We start from the raw sequence: 17,304 nt of genomic DNA, 5'->3' as shown, positions 1-17,304 counted from the left end.
TACAAACAAAAGATTCATTAACCTATTTTGTGTTGGGAACCCATAGCCTTTATTGTACAAATTTTCCAATAGAGGAACCCCATTTTAGGTTAGTCACATTCATCTAAGAAGTGTAGGAAGTGGCAACCTAGGTGATAGTGGTTGTCTTTTCTCAGTTGCCATTTATTTGTCACAAGTAGAGACATTGTTTATCCACTGAGACAAATAAAGGCCCACAACAAACCCACTATTGCTAACTCTAATGCCATAGGTATTCCACTAAAATTGCATTCTAGACTCACAAACGCTCATCTCAATAGCATAATAATTAGTGCACTTAGAGATGCAAGGGAATTTCATAGCCAAGGGTAGAAGAGATGTTTAACTGTTTGTCTGCTTATGTAATGCTAACAAGATAAAATGGAAACAAATTTTATATCCAACATCCAATGTTTACAAAAAATGACATCTTTCTTTTAAACTAGAGTAGGTCCATCTCACTCCAAATCTTTTTTTATTATCCCTCTCAATAAGTAATAGATCCAAGGTCAAAACAGATCTACATTAGTGTTAAAAAACAGGCAATTTATATAATGCAACTACCAGAATGTCATCTTATATGTGCTTTTATAACAAGTTTTCAACATCAGCAGAAAAAGATAAAACATTTGCTCCAACTATTATGGAGAGAGTTATTCTAACAAATAATAGATCCAAGGTCAAAATGAACCCACGTTAGTGTTAAAAAAATGGCAATCTAGAAAATGCAACCAGCAAAATGTTCTCGTATATGTGCTTTTGTCACAAGTTTTAGCCATAGGCTTTATATAATGTAGTATACACCTATTGATAAAGCATTCACACCAATGATTGTGGAGAGAATTATTTGTAAATGGTTACTGATCTCCAAAATCCTAATTGCAGCTAGAACATAGCTAATTTGCATCCTAAACAATGCACAAATGACTTCTCACAATGTCATGAAGCGCTTTATTATATAATATTTTATAACCATGATTAATTGGTAAATCATAGAAGAAAAAAAAAAAAAAAAATTTAGAATCCCACATGCAACTGTTCAAGAAACAAAAAGCAAATGGTTCAGTGCTGAAGTATGCAAATTGTGGTAACTTGAGCAATTGCTAAGAAGATGAAACATGTAAATGATTTTTCATGATTTAATTTAATGTTAGAGAAATTGGTCCAAGAACAACCATTAGGTAATATATAACCGAGGAACATTAATGTCTCCTTTTATGCAACAATCTTGGAACTTCTTACATCGTTTCTTTCCTCACAACAACAGATCTCTTTTCCCAAGTAAGACACTTGGGTCCTTCAAGCAGTCATCTGGGTTTCTTACCAAACTACATTACTAAAGAAAGATCTAAATAGCAGCGATTAACAAATTGGAAACCCGAGTGCAATAAAGAAAACTATCTTCTCTATAATGGATGAGGGACATAAACTTGTGGTCTAATGGCAAAGTGGAAATTTCACTGGATTCCATAAGGATTCCAAGTCCTATCCTGACTAACTACAGTGACTATATTATGATAGCAGATAACTTGGGTGGTTATTTTTTTGGATCTCAAGCATAGTTTTGAAAACCGGCCAGTTCGAACCGGAGACCGGTCAAACTGGCCGGTTCATTTGCAAACTCTACTGGACCGGTAGAAAAACCCGGTTAAACTGCCAAACCGGGCATAAACTGGCCGGCTCACTGCCAAGCCAGTGACAGACCCGACAGAAAGTGGTTTTGAGGGAAACTTAGGCCTGTTTCCCTCCAAAAACAACCCTTCGAAGAAAAGCATGTCTCCCCTCTCATTTTCCTCGCACATCTCAACCCTAGCAACGCTGGCAGTCAATGGTAATTTTAAATTCTTAAAACAAAAGTGAGAAACTAAAATTTTAGATTTCACTCAAAATTCAGCAAATTTAATGGTTTTCGGGATTTTATGGTTTGGGGTTTTGCAATGTTTCCATTTGCTTTTGTCACGCATGAGGGTATTAGATTGGCATTTGATCAAGACTCAAGAGCATGAAGCCCTTTAAAAACCTTGATGTTGGTGGCATTGATTGTTGAACTTTGTTGATGTTGGTGGAATTGATTGTTGAACTCCTCTACCATGGCCTTAGCAAAAATGTACCTTTCACTCAAAGGAAAATCACTGGGTAGGCATGCTAAGTGTTTTCTACCACGTTATAAAGTTGAGGAGCCCTTCACTCAAACCAAAATCATTGGTTAGACATGTTAAACTTCTTCAATTTCTATCATATTATAAGGTTGAGCAATCCGAGTTTGAAGAATTTGAGCTAGATGATGTTTATGTATCTCTTGTTGATGATCCCATTTCTAGTAGCACTGAATCAATGATGAGTATCATGAATGACCATGTTAATCAGTCAATTGAAGTTTTGATGTCTAGTTTTGCTGCCACTACTACTGAGGTTGCAGAGGAGTTTTAAGAGTCCTCAAACTCTGAGCCAGATTATTTATGTAGCTCATGTTGATGATCCCATGTCTACTAGTGGTGATGAGTTTGATAATGATGAGGAGTGAGCATTTTGATCACTGATATTTAGACTTGTAGTAAGCCAGTGTCCCCATAGCTTGTAGCACTGTTTTTGGACTCTAGAGGCCATTTAGAGCGTCATTGAATATGTATTTTGTTGTTGATATGTATTGCACTCGGTGCCATTTTGAAATATTCACTTTTACATGGTATATAGATGAGCAAACTTTGCATATTTTGTCTCTATTGGTTTGGAATCGTGGTTTTAAATCTTAAAAATAGTTATTTCATGTATTTTTTTAAAGACCAGTTCATTGAGATCTGACCAGTCCCAGTTTGATCGGTTCCGATTTGAAACCCAGTTTGATAAGTGGACCGGTCCGGTCACCGGTTCCAGTTTTGAATACTATGATCTCAAGCCTCGGGGGATGGTGATTGTCCAGGATATCAAATTTGAAATGATAATGGCTGATACCAAATCAATGATTGCAGGGTTGCATTTTCCATTTGAAAACCAATTTCAGGTGCTAGAACCATTGTATATCTAGTAGCATTAATTGACAAGAAACACCCATTACAGTCTTTGCCCAGTATTTCAAGAGAGTATGTATCCAATATAATGATATGTGGACAGCATTTAGCAGAATACAAGTACAGTAAAAAGTCCTGATTAACAGCGGAGATGATGGGGAGATATGACAAAAGACACATCATGTATGCAGTGCACTTTCAAGTCATAATTTAAATATCTGTAATTCAGTGGTGACAAAAGTACATAAGAATGCATGACAAGAATCATAATTCATAGAAAAGCATCAGAAAAGAAGTGCATTTCTGGATTCTTTCTTGAAACAAACAAAGCATGCATATAACTCAGTTAAAATCACTTTTAACTACCTCAGCTTCATCAATCACGCTTCTTTATAAAAGGGAAACCTAAGTTCACATATATATTTTGACGTGCAACCAGGATCTCATATTTATCTTATCCAAGCATTACACAACTTTGACCCCAGCTGCTGATAGCAATGGAATGAGTTCTCCATTTTGATGCAATTCCATTGTATCTAAATACCAAGGCAACAACACAATCAGTATATCAGCCTTGATTTAGAGAGTATTTCAGACACCGAAAAACAAAACTGATCAAACTGAATGCAGGGTGTAAAATCCAAAGAACGATTATTCATGCCATAAATTCCTTTCTGGCATGAACAAACCTAAGGATGGAAGAAACTCAAAAACAGTAAAAAGAATTGATGAAAGTCCTCAAGTATCTCTAATAATGAAACACACAAAATTGTGATATAATATAATCACAGAACTTTTAAAACAGCGTTCAGAGACAACTGTCAAACAGATTTGTCAAACTCCAAAGGTGGGAAATTAAACTTACCACTGCAACCACCAATGTGTTTTCCACCTGTTCCAGAAATCCAGAATTAGAATTTGAATAAAACTTGAACTAGCATCTCTCAGAAACATTTCTTATACAAGAGTTAATATTCTGGAGAAAACAAGAATGCTTAAATGCATAGGTGCAACTTAGTTACATTTAATCCAATTTTCCATATAACTGTCGGTACAATGATCTCTTTGAAAATGTAGGCAAAGAATTTTTGCTCATAAATGAGCAAAACTCATATCAACAGTATAGCCTCAAAGGTTAGCTCAATTGGACAAGACCCCATTGTTAAAGCGCCTCTGTTATTGAGAGGTCACGGGTTCAATTCTCTCGACACTCTCGGGGTCAGGCTCCATGGTTGAGCCGGCAGGAAGTGATCCCTTCGGGTGGATCTGCCTGGTACAAATATTCCGTGGACGTGGTGGTCACCAATTTCCGGGGTCCATGAACCAAAACAAACAGTAATGTCCTTATTCAACAATAAAATATAAGATGAACAAAGAATATAAAAAACAAAAGGTAAGAATATAGCTTCAGACAGCTCTTACCATGCTAAAATCCAGAGAGAGCTCTCTAATTCTATTTTTAAAGAAAAGGAAAGGCATTCTGATTTTAAAGAAATTGGACCTGGAGCATATTGTCAATGCAAAGAAGGAATCAGTAATGGATGAGGTTCTCGAGGAATATGCTGGCACCTTTGTGAAGGACCCTGGTAAAACCGAGGGTACAAATACAAAGACCCAGAGTCTCTTGGAACTATTCTGATACAACAAAGAGTATATAGCTGCTAGCCTGGAAAAGAAAGCCCTCGACTCGAAGAATTTGGGGGAATACCACCTGAGGCTGTGAATGAGATGAATTACATTATCAAAGAGCTCAATAAGCTCATCATGAACTACATCCTCACTTTAGCTCAATGGGCGTGTTTCATCAATGCTTCGGAAGATCAAGGTGAGAATAATCCAATTGAGCTTGAGGAGGCCCCAACTGACGGGAAAATGTGATGTTTATATCATCTGCGTTCATGTTGTTAGCCGCTAGTTACAGTTCTGTTATGTATCTCTTTTTACTTTTTCAGTGTTTAAAATTCATGATATTATCTGCTTTAATTTGATATCAATTCAGATTCATTTCAATATGTATATTCCTTTTCATACAGTCAAAATTGATGGACAGGCCCACAGTGCAGGTCATGTACTTAAATTTCAAAAGCCAGCTTTGCAGACTCCAGACAGTCTTACCTTCCCTTAGGGGAGGTTTTTATACTATTTGTATTATTAATCAAAATTCTGTACTTGCCAAAAAAAGATTATCAAGGAGAAAAAATCTGATGAAGAAATTTAAAACCCCCGTTAATGAATCGTTCCCCTTATTATCTGTATCTACCAGGATACATTTCAGATCTGTCTGGAATCTTTCATAGATACGTATTGGAAAAGAGATATGACAGGGATCTACAAGAGATCAATTTCAGATACATCCAGGATGGATCTCCATGCTCTATCCCCCAAAATACCAAATATGTGAGATAATTAAGAAGAAGAAAAAAAGAAACATAAAAAACTCAAAATTGGAAAAACTCAATCAATTTTCTGTAGAATGGCATTTTTTTCATGTCTGGGTTATCTAAACTTATGAAGGGTCCCACTGAAATTCTCATTGAACTCATGAGTCCAACTCACGGACCTGTGAAAAATCTTGGCAACCACTCACAGGTCAGAATTTGACCTCCAAGTACTCGCAAGCCAGACTAGCTGGCAGCGAGTGTGTCTCCCCAGCGTCAGTTCGGGCTCATTTTGTATGAGAAACCAAATTTGGCTCTTGAGTACTCAGCAACTCAGCCAAGTTTTGTAACAAGGCATGCATGTCAATTAATATCCTCATGTTTAAAGAGAAATCAAACTATACTTGCTTCTCGTCGCCCAAAAAGCAGTTGATGCAGCAATAGTAAGATATAGTCTAAATGTTGCTCGTGGACTCCATGTTTATACAACCAAGCATATATGCAAAACTATGTGATGTTACTATAGCCAGCAATATAATGTTTGAACCAAATTAATTCCACAGATCTTGGATTAACAAGCCTGCAGACTAAGATCATGAGACATCCTGAACTTTTCAAAACCTGTGACTGTCATTTACTATAATGATATCATAATGTTTGCTTGTAAAAATGTTTGCCTTGACCATGATGTAATGTCCCCAAGGGATTAATTAACCCAACGGACAAAGTAGCCTATCGATCCCCGTAGGCTATAGTCCTTGATAAAGGGGAAAAACCCCAACATACACAATGTTGGGCAAGTTTTGGGGCAGCTGGGGCAAAAACCCTAAAAGCTGGGGCCTGGGGCGAACATCACTCGATTGATTTAAGAGGAAACCCCTCATGGAAATCTATGAATAGAAGAGGCTTAGAAGCACTTGAGGCATGTTTTGGATTGAAATATTTCATGTATGTTTTGGTTGAGCCTGAGGCTCTAAGTTTTTAAGACCTCGTCTTCTCTTTTGGACTAGTTTCGGTGGAGGTGATCCCACCCTACCTAGTCACTCTTTATTGTTCTGGCACAGGATTGCTAAGGAAACTTTCTGGTCTAAGGAAGTTCATCTAGACATGCTGATTCGCTCCAAGGCAAGTCCATCCATAAGGATTCACTGCTAGGCCATGTAAGTCGATCTGGGTTCTGGACAAACTAACACTGAAGCAGCTGCATTTCCTTGGACTTATTCCTGAAACAGATCGAACTCAAGTAAGGGATTGTTTGGGTACACCTCTAGCCATGTGAAGCTCTGGATAGTTTACTACTGAAGCACGCATAGTTATCTGAGAATCATTTTTGAAGCAGACGAGTTCCTGAACTGAAATCTAACATTGGAAGCTCAGCAAGAAAGGAGATCGAAACTTCTGTGGCACTCTAACAAATTCTGAACAAAAAGAGGATTTCTGGGCTAGAGAAAAAAGGGTTTCTGTGGCTTGACACTTTCAAGTTCTGTGGCTTATTCGGATTCTATGGTATTCGGGTCTGTGGTTTGACATTTCCGAGTCTGTCTGTGGCCAGAAGAGACCCTCGAAGCTGGGCTATTGTTAATTCTGGGCAGTCCGAATTCAGGTTTGTGGAGAAGTGCCTATGTGCAGACCAGCATCTCTCCTGAAGTCCAAGTTCATCCTGTAGCTCGGCTCCCGTAGTAGAAAGAGGACTGAAACTTGACACAGTTCTGCGAGGAGAATCTTCTTGTAACTGAGTCCAGATTTGAAAGACAATAAAGGGATGAAACTGATTCTGTGAAGCTTGATCCTGAAACCAAAAGGAAACCGTAGTAGTAATCTTTTTGAAATAAAGAAGGTCGAATCTGGTATAGTAATCAAGTTGTGGTCTAGTACATGCCCAAGGGTTTCAACTAGTCAGAATTTGAGTGAACTTTGCAGTTGTGATCTCTGGTTAGGGTATTCATATGGTTAAATCCAAATCTATGGTTAGTAGCTTATAACTGTTTTAACAAACGTTGATTGGATTACGTGTGCATGGTTGTTGTTGGATAATTTACTATTATATTACTGGGCTCAATTTATGGTTGAAGAATATATTGCTCTGTCAAGATTATTCGTTCTGTTGTTTGTAAAAGTGTTGGATTGCTGAATAAGACTGTGTTTTGCGAAGATTACTGTATCATTGAGAAACAAAGTATTTAACAATTGTATTAACTTAAATAAATTTACTAGAGAAGGAAAGTTGTTGCTGCAGGAAACCCTAGGGAAAAATTACCCTAGTAATTACAGTGGTATCAGAGCTCACAAACCCTGCCAGCTGTGAGTGCATGAGCTTTGCATGCTTCTGGAGGATACAAGCAACGTCATTGTAAGAAAAAAGAGGAAAAACTATCAGCCAGCAATGGGAGATCACATAGGGCAAGGGGATAAAGATCCTAGTATCCTACTAAATTCAATACTCCAACAGCGGCAGCAAATGACCAACGTGCTACTGGAGGAGCAACAACAAATGGCTCAAGCCATTGTCCAAGCCATCAATAATCTTGGTAATAATGAGTTGAACACATGTAATAGGGTTGGTTCTAAATTTGAGTGAACTTTGCAGTTGTGATCTCTGGTTAGGGTATTCATATGGTTAAATCCAAATCTATGGTTAGTAGCTTATAACTGTTTTAACAAAGGTTGATTGGATTATGTGTGCATGGTTATTGTTGGACAATTTACTATTATATTACTGGGCTCAATTTATCGTTGAAGAATACATTCCTCTGTCAAGATTATTCGTTCTGTTGTTTGTAAAAGTGTTGGACTGCTGAATAAGATTGTGTTTTACAAAGATTACTGTAACATTGAGAAATAAATTATTTAACAATTGTATTAGCTTAAATAAACTTACTAGAGAAGGAAAGTTGTTGCTACAGGATACCCTAGGGAAAAATTACCCTAGTAATTACAGTGGTATCAGAGCTCACAAACCCTGCCAGCTGTGAGTGCATGAGCTTTGCATGCTTCTAGAGGATACAAGCAACGTCATTGTAAGAAAAAAGAGGAAAAACTATCAGCCAGCAATGGGAGATCACATAGGGCAAGGCGATAAAGATCCTAGTATCCTACTAAATGCAATACTCCAACAGCGACAGCAAATGACCAACGTGCTACTGGAGGAGCAACAACAAATGGCTCAAGCCATTGTCCAAGCCATCAATAATCTTGGTAATAATGGGTTGAACACAGGTAATAGGGTTGGTTCTAAAGGAAGCAGCAGCCATAACCCTACTTTCTCCATTGTTATGCCTCAAACACACAACCGGGCAAACAGCAGAAGGAACCTCAGAACCTTACTCCCTCAATTTTTAAACCAACAACAGATAGTGACCCAAGAAGTAGCAAAGCAAAATAGGTTCTTTGATGAATACTTTCGAGAGTATGCAGCACTAGAAGAGAACACTCGAGCAGCCCTAACCTTCCAGGAGTATAGCAACATCAGATATCTGAATAGAGCTAGGGAACAAAGTAATCCGGACTTGGTGCGCAAGATAGGCCAGCTACCCATCCCCTCTTTTGATGGGTCATCAAAATGCTCAACCAAGGCTTGGGTGCAAAAGTTGGACACCTATTTCTGACTTAATCCCATGCAGGAAATAGATGCTATTCAATTTGCCACGCTACACCTAGAAGGAGAAGCACATGATTGGTGGTATCATGGACTAGTTACATTGGGACATGCAAACATCACTTCTTATGTAGACTTTATGCAAAGGCTGACAGCTAGATTTGATTGGAAGAATCCAGCTATACACTTCAAAGAATTGTTGCAACTCAAACAAACCGGATCACACAAAGAGCTTATTGCACAATTTGAGTGAATTGCAGTCATGGTGACAAACATATATGAAGCAATGTTGCACTAATCATTATCGGGATAATTTCGGTGGGGGGAAAAAATTGGAAAAAATTGTAACATACAAAAATATTCATTTTTTTTCAATTTTTTTAATATCTAAACCAATGTTGTTAAAAGCGCGAGCGGGATTAAATCGGCGCGGGGAACGAATCGGAAAAAATTGGAAAAATCGGGAAAAAATCGGAAAAAAGCGGGAAAAAATCGTTTGGTACAAAAATATTCATTTTTTTTCATTTTTTTTCAATTTTTTTAATATCTAAACCATCTACAACATAAAATAAATACATTGACACATAAATATGATAAAAAAACTAATATATAAGATGTTTAATATCATTTCTAGCGCTAAAATCACACATAACATTGAATCATGTCCTGAATAGTAAGTCCTGACTCCTGAGTCCCAACTTAGCCTCAAAATATCAACAAAAAATATGATAATGTATCTCATCATGTCATAATGTCATAGACAATAAAATGAAGTCTAATCCTATTGATTTCCTCTGCCCCTCTTGCGAGAAAATGCCACAGCTTTCCCTTTCCCTCTAGATGTAGATGTTGGTGCCTGTGCTGGTGGAGATGGCAGTGGAGTCTGATGTGCTCTAGAAGCTGAAGAACTAGAAGTAGGAGCTATAGGAGATAGACCACGTCCTCTACTGGTGGCAGGGGTAGCCCGAGCAGGTGGTGTCACCTGGAAACATTACAATCTCCCAATCCTGAAATCCTGAAAAACTGATAAGCTAAGTTGCACGAAACGGGGAAACGGAAACGAGTTTCCGAAACGGGAAGCGAAACGAAACGCGACCTCCCCAAATTTTGGAAACGGGGAAACGCGAATATATATAATAATATATATATATATATATATATATATTAAAAATATTTAAAAATTATTATTATATATATGTGCAATCATAAAGCATGAATGATGTGATGAGAGAATGAGCCAAGCTGCTCTTTTATAACTTTAGAATAGGTTTCTAGAACTACCTGGAAACCCTAAAAAAATTTAAAAACAAATAAAAAAAATTTTAAAAAAAAATAAAAAACAAGTGTTTTTTTGGGGAAACGTGGCAAGTACGGCCTGGAAACGCGTTTCTGGCCGTACGGCCACGTTTCCGTTTCGGGAAACGTGGCCGTACGGCCGGAAACGCGTTTCCAGGCCGTACGGTACGGGGAAACGAGTTTCGTTTCGTTTCCCCTAGGGAAACGGACCCCCTGCCCACGTTTCCTGCAACTTAGCTGATAAGTCTGCTGGATTTTAAATGAAATCTAAAATTCTACTTTCTCCATATGAAATCCAATGAGGCTGGAACCACTCTCAAACATCCTGAGTCATTTCATGGTAATGTTAAAAATTTAAGTAAAAGGATGAAAATGAAGATTAAGGAGAATGTCACTTTTACTTTAAGAATTTAACATTACCATGAATAGCATATCCATACTAGGGCCTAGACTTTATCATTAAGCTGCCCCACTCAAAAATTATTTGTTTCTTTCAAAAAAAATTGCATGAAAAAACCCAAATGACCAAATGAAAAACCAAAAAAAAAATTATAAAATCGCGCTGTCCCAATCCCCCGCGATTTTTTCGTTAAAAATCGCGATTTTTTCGAAAAAATCGCGATTTTTTGAAAAAAGCGCGATTTTTTCAATAAAAATCGGCAAAAAAAAAATAGGCGATTTTTTCGTATAAAAATCGCGATTAAATCGGCAAGCTGAAAAAATCGCGATTTTTTCATTAAATCGCGATTTTAACAACACTGATCTAAACCATCTACAACATAAAATAAATACATTGACACATAAATATGATAAAAGAACTAATATATAAGATGTTTAATATCATTTCTAGTGCTACATCACACATAACAGTGAATCATGTCCTGAATAGTAAGTCCTGACTCCTGAGTCCCAACTCAGCCTCAAAATATCAACAAAAAATATAATAATGTATCTCATGAGTCATATCATGAATCATAATGTCATATACAATGAAATGAACAAAATAACTAAAGTCTAATACTATTGATTTCCTCTGCCCCTCTTGCGAAAAATGCCACAGCTTTCCCTTTCCCTCTAGATGTAGATGCTGGTGGAGTTGGCAATGGACTCTGCTGTGCTCTAGAAGCTGAAGAACTAGGAGTAGGAGCTATAGGAGGTAGACCACGTCCTCTACTGGTGGAAGGAGTAGCCCGGGCAGGTGGTGTCACCTCCTCCTCCTCCACTACCTCCTGCACTAACCAATCATCAGCAGACTCCATGAGAGGCCTCTCAGCCTCAACCCTCCATGCAGCAGTGATGTCAATCCCATCCAATGAGATGGCCTCCATATCAGGTGTCCTCTCAAGTTGCCTCACCCACAGTGTAAGATTGTAGTAGACGTAGACCATGTCATTAAGTCGCTGGGACTCCAACCTGTACAAAGATCATGAAATAATAATTATAAAAAAAATATTGTTTAATGAATTCAAAAAATTATTTGGAAATTTGCAATATTTAAAATTTTTAAGTGTTAACCTGTTGCGCTTCTTGTTGTGTATTTTTTCAAATACACTCTAGTTGCGCTCACATCCTGAGGAGCTACATGTTTAGCTGAGGATTCGAATGGCAAGTTTTTGCAGAAGGGGTACCCTAGCACCATACATTCTCCACCATGCATCTACAACAAAATTACAAATAAAATTTTAAATAAACATAAGAAAAAAATGGAATTTGAAGAGACAATGAAATTTGAAACAAACTAAAAAATACTTGGCATTTTAATTGTCCTATCAGTCACAGCCATGTCAAAGCCAAATGTGCCACCTGCCATTCTATATGTCTCAATTTCTTTAGAGATTTTTGTACGTTTTGCTGGAGATCGCACCATCCTCTAGACACAGGTTAAGAATCCATCCATGATCTCAGCATCAAATACGAACCCACAGGCGTAAGAAAATGTGAAGTTCAGGTAGATCCCTACAACATGAATGGGACGATGGAGTGTGTTGTTCCATCGTTCATCAATCACTCCCCATAGGAGGAGTTGTCTCTGAAACCCCTCATCTCCCTTATCATCATAGTAGGCCCGAATGGATTCTTTCGCCCTGTCCATGACCTCATACAAATAGCCCATTGTGGGCTTCTCACCATCAACTAATCGAAAAACCTTTACCAAAGGTTCAGTAATGGCGCACACCTCCTGCACTCCCGCCTAGAAGTCTTCCTGGTATGAAACTAGTCTACATATGGCCTCTCCCTCTGGTTTGCGGCTCATTGTCAAAGCACGCCACTCCTTGTAACGATTAAAATATATAAATAATATAAATATAATGTAAAAGACAATAATCATAAATAATAGTTAATTAAGCTAGTAATTAGGTTGAAGAGGCATGTCTAATAGGACATGACTCTTCATGAAGAGACACTTGCTTGGTATATAAGCAAGCCTCTCGTTCTCATTGTAGTTCATCATCATTCTTATTCTTATTCACATATTTATATATAATATTTATATCCTTAATGGATAATTTGATATTCCAAGTCATTTGGAGTAATTAATCTTAAGAAGGAACTTTGTTCGCTTCATGTGGTATCAGAGCCACGTTGGCTGATCACTAGGCCTTTGGCTATCAACCTATCATCAACTTCGTTGCTGTCATAATTGAAGCGTTTCGCTACATATTGGGAGATTCTCCATATTTTAGGTCTTTGGCCATTATTTAAAAAAAATAATAAAGAATAAATAAGAAGGGTATATAAAAAGAAAAGAGGAAAGGAAATAATATATTCTGAACAAACAAACAAAAAAATTGAAAAAAAAATACACACATATATATATAAAGGGTTTTACATTATTGATAAAAGTGCATAATAAAGATAAGCGAGAATCTTTTCAAGTATATTTAAAAAAAAATTACGTGGAGAAGCCCGTGGTTTTAGAAACCAATGGTAATTTCCTGTGGTTTTAGAAACCAATGGTAATTGCCTGTGGTTTTAGAAACCAGTGGTAAGTTTTACATTTTACGTGGAGAACATTAACCGAGGTTTTAGAAACAATTGCCCATGGTATTTTAGAAACCAATGGTAATTGCCCGTGGTTTTAGAAACCGGTAGTAAGTTTTACATTTTACATTTTACGTGGAGAACATTAACCGAGGTTTTAGAAAACAACCCATGGTAATTTCCCATGGTATTTTAAAAGTGAAAGATATTTTGATAAGCATTGGCGAAAAAAGGTGTGATCTAAATAATTTTAATCGTTCAAATCTAAAGATTGTGACCGTACTAAAAGTCACGTCTCATCCAAATTAGTCACGACTCATCCAAATTTTCGAAAAAAAAATATTATTATAATTATAAAAAAAATACTATATAAGCCTTATATAGTTACATATAAAAGGAAAAGTGGGTCTCAAAAAAGTATATATAGTTTTATATAATTATAATTTTATAATATATATAAATTAAAATTATATAATATATATAATTTATAATTATATATATGAAAAAACAAATTATTGTTATATAAAATTTTATTAATAGAGTGAACAAAAAAGAAGAAGAAGAAGAAGAGAATATTTGAAATATATATATATATATAAAGGGAGATAAATAAGTTATTAAAAAAATAAAAAAATAAAAATTTCCATACAAAGTTAAAATGATGAAGGAAGAAAGGTTTTCCTATAATGGTCTTTCAGTTACAGATCATAGAGTAATTACATTAAAAGGAAATATCCAAGGAAGAGAAGTTAATGTCGCCATCAACCCAAGCAATGATAAAAATTATATCAACATCAACTTGGCAAATCAACTATTAATTCCAGAGCTAAGCATTAGTGTAAAGAAAAATATTTTTGACCAAAATAAGTATAAAATTAGTGATCTACAAGTGACAATAGGTCATTATGACTACATATCTCAATTTCATGTTGTAAGGATGGATAGAAACACTGACATCATACTTAGTCAACCCTAGTTTAAGGATTTGGGTACATTCATGTTAAACATAAAGAAACAAGTTTTGACGTTTCCTTATAAAGGGAAGATGGTCATGTTTCGAGACATAACAAGTAAATCAAAATCAGTAAAATCTTCATTAGAAGACTTTAAGGATATCTCAGATTTGATATTTCAAGATAACGAAAAAACTATATCAAAGAAGCAAAAAGAGCTTGAAGAAGTCATTTGCAGCAGAGACAAAGAAATTTCGCGCCTAAGAGATCACCAAGAAAAGCTACTCGAACAAGTCAAGAAAGCTAAAGCATCAAAGAAGGAACTCAAGGAGCACTTATCAGAACAAGAAGAGGAAACTTTGCGTTTAAAGAACCTCAATAAAAATTTATTAGAACAAATCAGAGATCTAAAAGATAAAAATTTTAAAATTCAAAACACTGAAAATAAGGTTGATGAATCAAAAACCAAAGAACTTTTACGTCTGAGAAACCATAATCAAAGTCTGCTCAATCAAATTAAGAAACTTAAGGAGGATAAGAAAGCATTAAAAGATAAGTTGGAACAAGTCACTCAAGAAGAAGTATCAAAATCTCCAGTTGCAACAATTCAAGTTGAAAATAAGGGAACGAATACCGATCCAGTGAATATGACAACTCAAGAAGACAAATCAGTTGAAGAAACGACACGCTTAGATGTTGCAGTTCAGACAATGGACATCCCAAGTGAATGTTCCATAATCAATTCAACAACATCTTCACCAAAAGAAAATCTAAAAACTTTATATCGGCATCCGAATCACGAGAGTAGACAAATCAACCAAGCTACGTATCAGGACCATTCAAACCAAAGACAACAAATTAATGTTTCAGAGAATAATTACGTAACATCCATCCAGTCTTACACTAACAAGTCGTTACAAAATTCCAGTGATCAGAATATTATACAGAAGATTAATCTGGGATGGGTTGATCCCTTCTCAGTGCGACAATTTTGTTTGTCACTAAGAAGATCATATCAGCTTGTATCGACGAAGTTGACTGTTCCAAGACAGAAAGACTTTCGAAGCAGAAAAAGAGATCAAGCCTTTTTCATCGACAAGCTTTGAGGACAAAGCTTTTTGAGGAAGAAGGCAATGTAACGATTAAAATATATAAATAATATAAATATAATGTAAAAGACAATAATCATAAATAATAGTTAATTAAGCTAGTAATTAGGTTGAAGAGGCATGTCTAATAGGACATGACTCTTCATGAAGAGACACTTGCTTGGTATATAAGCAAGCCTCTCGTTCTCATTGTAGTTCATCATCATTCTTATTCTTATTCACATATTTATATATAATATTTATATCCTTAATGGATAATTTGATATTCCAAGTCATTTGGAGTAATTAATCTTAAGAAGGAACTTTGTTCGCTTCACTCCTCTGAAAGAAACATTCTCTTCACATCCCACATAGAATTCAAGAGGGATTGAAGAGATATGAAACTGGTGGCAAACCGTGTAATGGCGGAGCGCACCAACTCTTTCTTGTTGGTGAATTTTCTCATCATGCTAAGCACAGATGTATGATTATATATAAATTTTGTAATGTTTTTTGATGACTCAACAATATCTTTGACAAAGAAAATTTTCCCTATGTCCTCCAACATCAAATCAATACAATGTGCGGCACAAGGTGTCCAAAATAAAGTAGGATGCCTGTCCATAAGCATCCTGCCAGCAGCAACATAATTTGCAGCATTGTCCGTTATGACTTGGACAACATTTTTTGCACCCACCTCCAAAATAAACACATCCAGCAAATCACAAAGTTTTTGCATCTTTGATTTGTGCAGATGCATCAACAGATTTGATAAACATAGTACCCTTGGGACACCTAACCAAGAAGTTTATAAGGATTCTCCCCTTTTGGTCAGTCCAACCATCTAACATCATAGTGCATCCTGTTTGTGCCCATGATTCCCTAAAATCCTCCAATATTTTGGTGCAGTCAAGCTATTCATTTAGAAGAATCTGCCCTCTAATGTCATGATAAGAAGGGATTTTGTATCGTGGGCCAATAGTTGCAATAGCATCAACAACAGGCTAGAAAAATGGATTATTCCTTACAATGTTGAAAGGAATATCACTCCAAAGGAGAAATTTGGCCAGCAACTTGTCAGCTTGTTCTTTCTCAGTTTTTTTAAGCATTGAAGTGATAGATGGTTGTGAACCAGGTGTGGTTCGAGGAACAAAAAATGATGAGGCAGCTACCGAGTTGGTTGATGCTGCAGTAGAACCACTGCCACTTCCTTGTTCAGCTGACTTTGTTAGTTGCCTCTTCATTTCTGCTTTGGCCTCTCTAGTGTGGTCTAAATTTTCCAATGATCTCATGGCTTTTCGGATGATTTCAGGATTTGTATTTGTGCAAGGCCCTACATCAAATCCAGGGATTTGTGCAAGGTGATACTTCAATCTGTACACCCCCCCGAACATATGGTGCCCACACAACTTGCAAGACAAGTTTATTCTATCATTCCCTCCATCAGGTTCACCAAATTCCCACAGAGGGTCCAATTTCGTTGGCATGTTTGACTGAACTTTGAACTTTGAAGTTGAAAACTTGAATGGTGATTCAGTGAACCTATGGCAAAATAAGGATTACAATTTACAAGTTACAAACTCACAATTTACATTGTACAAAAACTAAAAAAAATTACATACAATTTAGGAAATTTTAAGTTTTAACAAACAAAATGAAAAATCAAATGACATTGGACAAATGTCAAAAACCCCATCAAGATTCAAATCAATTCAAAAATATTTGATAACCCATTGAATTCTTTTGATAAACAATGGATTATCCAGATTTCAAACCCAACCAAAAACATAGAAAAAAAACCAAAACAATGTTACAAAACACAAAACGTTGGTGCCCATACCGGTTTTATGGAGAAAATTTGTCTCCTCCTTAGCTCACACTTTGTTTTTTTCCTCCAGTTAGCGGATTCAACTCCCAAATGACCAAGCGCTCACTCCAAGACTCCAAACCCCCGTCGTGCGCTTGTCTGTTGTCCAAATGAGAAAA

The 17,304-nt window shown here is 36.4% G+C and overlaps 2 protein-coding genes across 2 annotated transcripts in view; both read right to left on the bottom strand.

Annotated features, from left to right (window-relative positions):
• Nucleotides 1-3,210: 3,210 nt before the first annotated feature.
• Nucleotides 3,211-17,304, bottom strand: part of LOC149216497 (glutaredoxin-like) — a 116,982-nt gene continuing 102,888 nt past the window's right edge. The window contains exons 4-5 of the mRNA XM_089392800.1: nt 3,892-3,918; nt 3,211-3,562 (exon numbers count right to left, since the gene is read on the bottom strand). Of these exons, the coding sequence (XP_089248926.1) occupies nt 3,492-3,562; nt 3,892-3,918 (98 nt within the window). The 3' untranslated portion in view covers nt 3,211-3,491. The remainder of the gene's footprint in view (nt 3,563-3,891; nt 3,919-17,304) is intronic.
• On the bottom strand, nt 11,151-12,474 carry LOC149216498 (uncharacterized). The gene is made up of 2 exons (XM_089391208.1): nt 11,811-12,474; nt 11,151-11,708 (listed from the first exon to the last, which is right to left on the bottom strand). Exon 2 carries the CDS (start codon nt 11,681-11,683, stop codon nt 11,303-11,305), a length of 381 nt encoding a protein of 126 aa, XP_089247334.1. The 5' UTR covers nt 11,684-11,708; nt 11,811-12,474; the 3' UTR covers nt 11,151-11,302.

Source organism: Pinus tabuliformis, chromosome 1_1 (genome assembly GCF_031772625.1).
Source record: "Pinus tabuliformis cultivar Carrire ecotype Pingquan chromosome 1_1, CPIR1, whole genome shotgun sequence".
Taxonomy (NCBI): domain Eukaryota; kingdom Viridiplantae; phylum Streptophyta; class Pinopsida; order Pinales; family Pinaceae; genus Pinus; species Pinus tabuliformis.
Note: the sequence above shows the minus strand (reverse complement) of the source record. Positions and strands in the feature narration are given on the sequence as shown.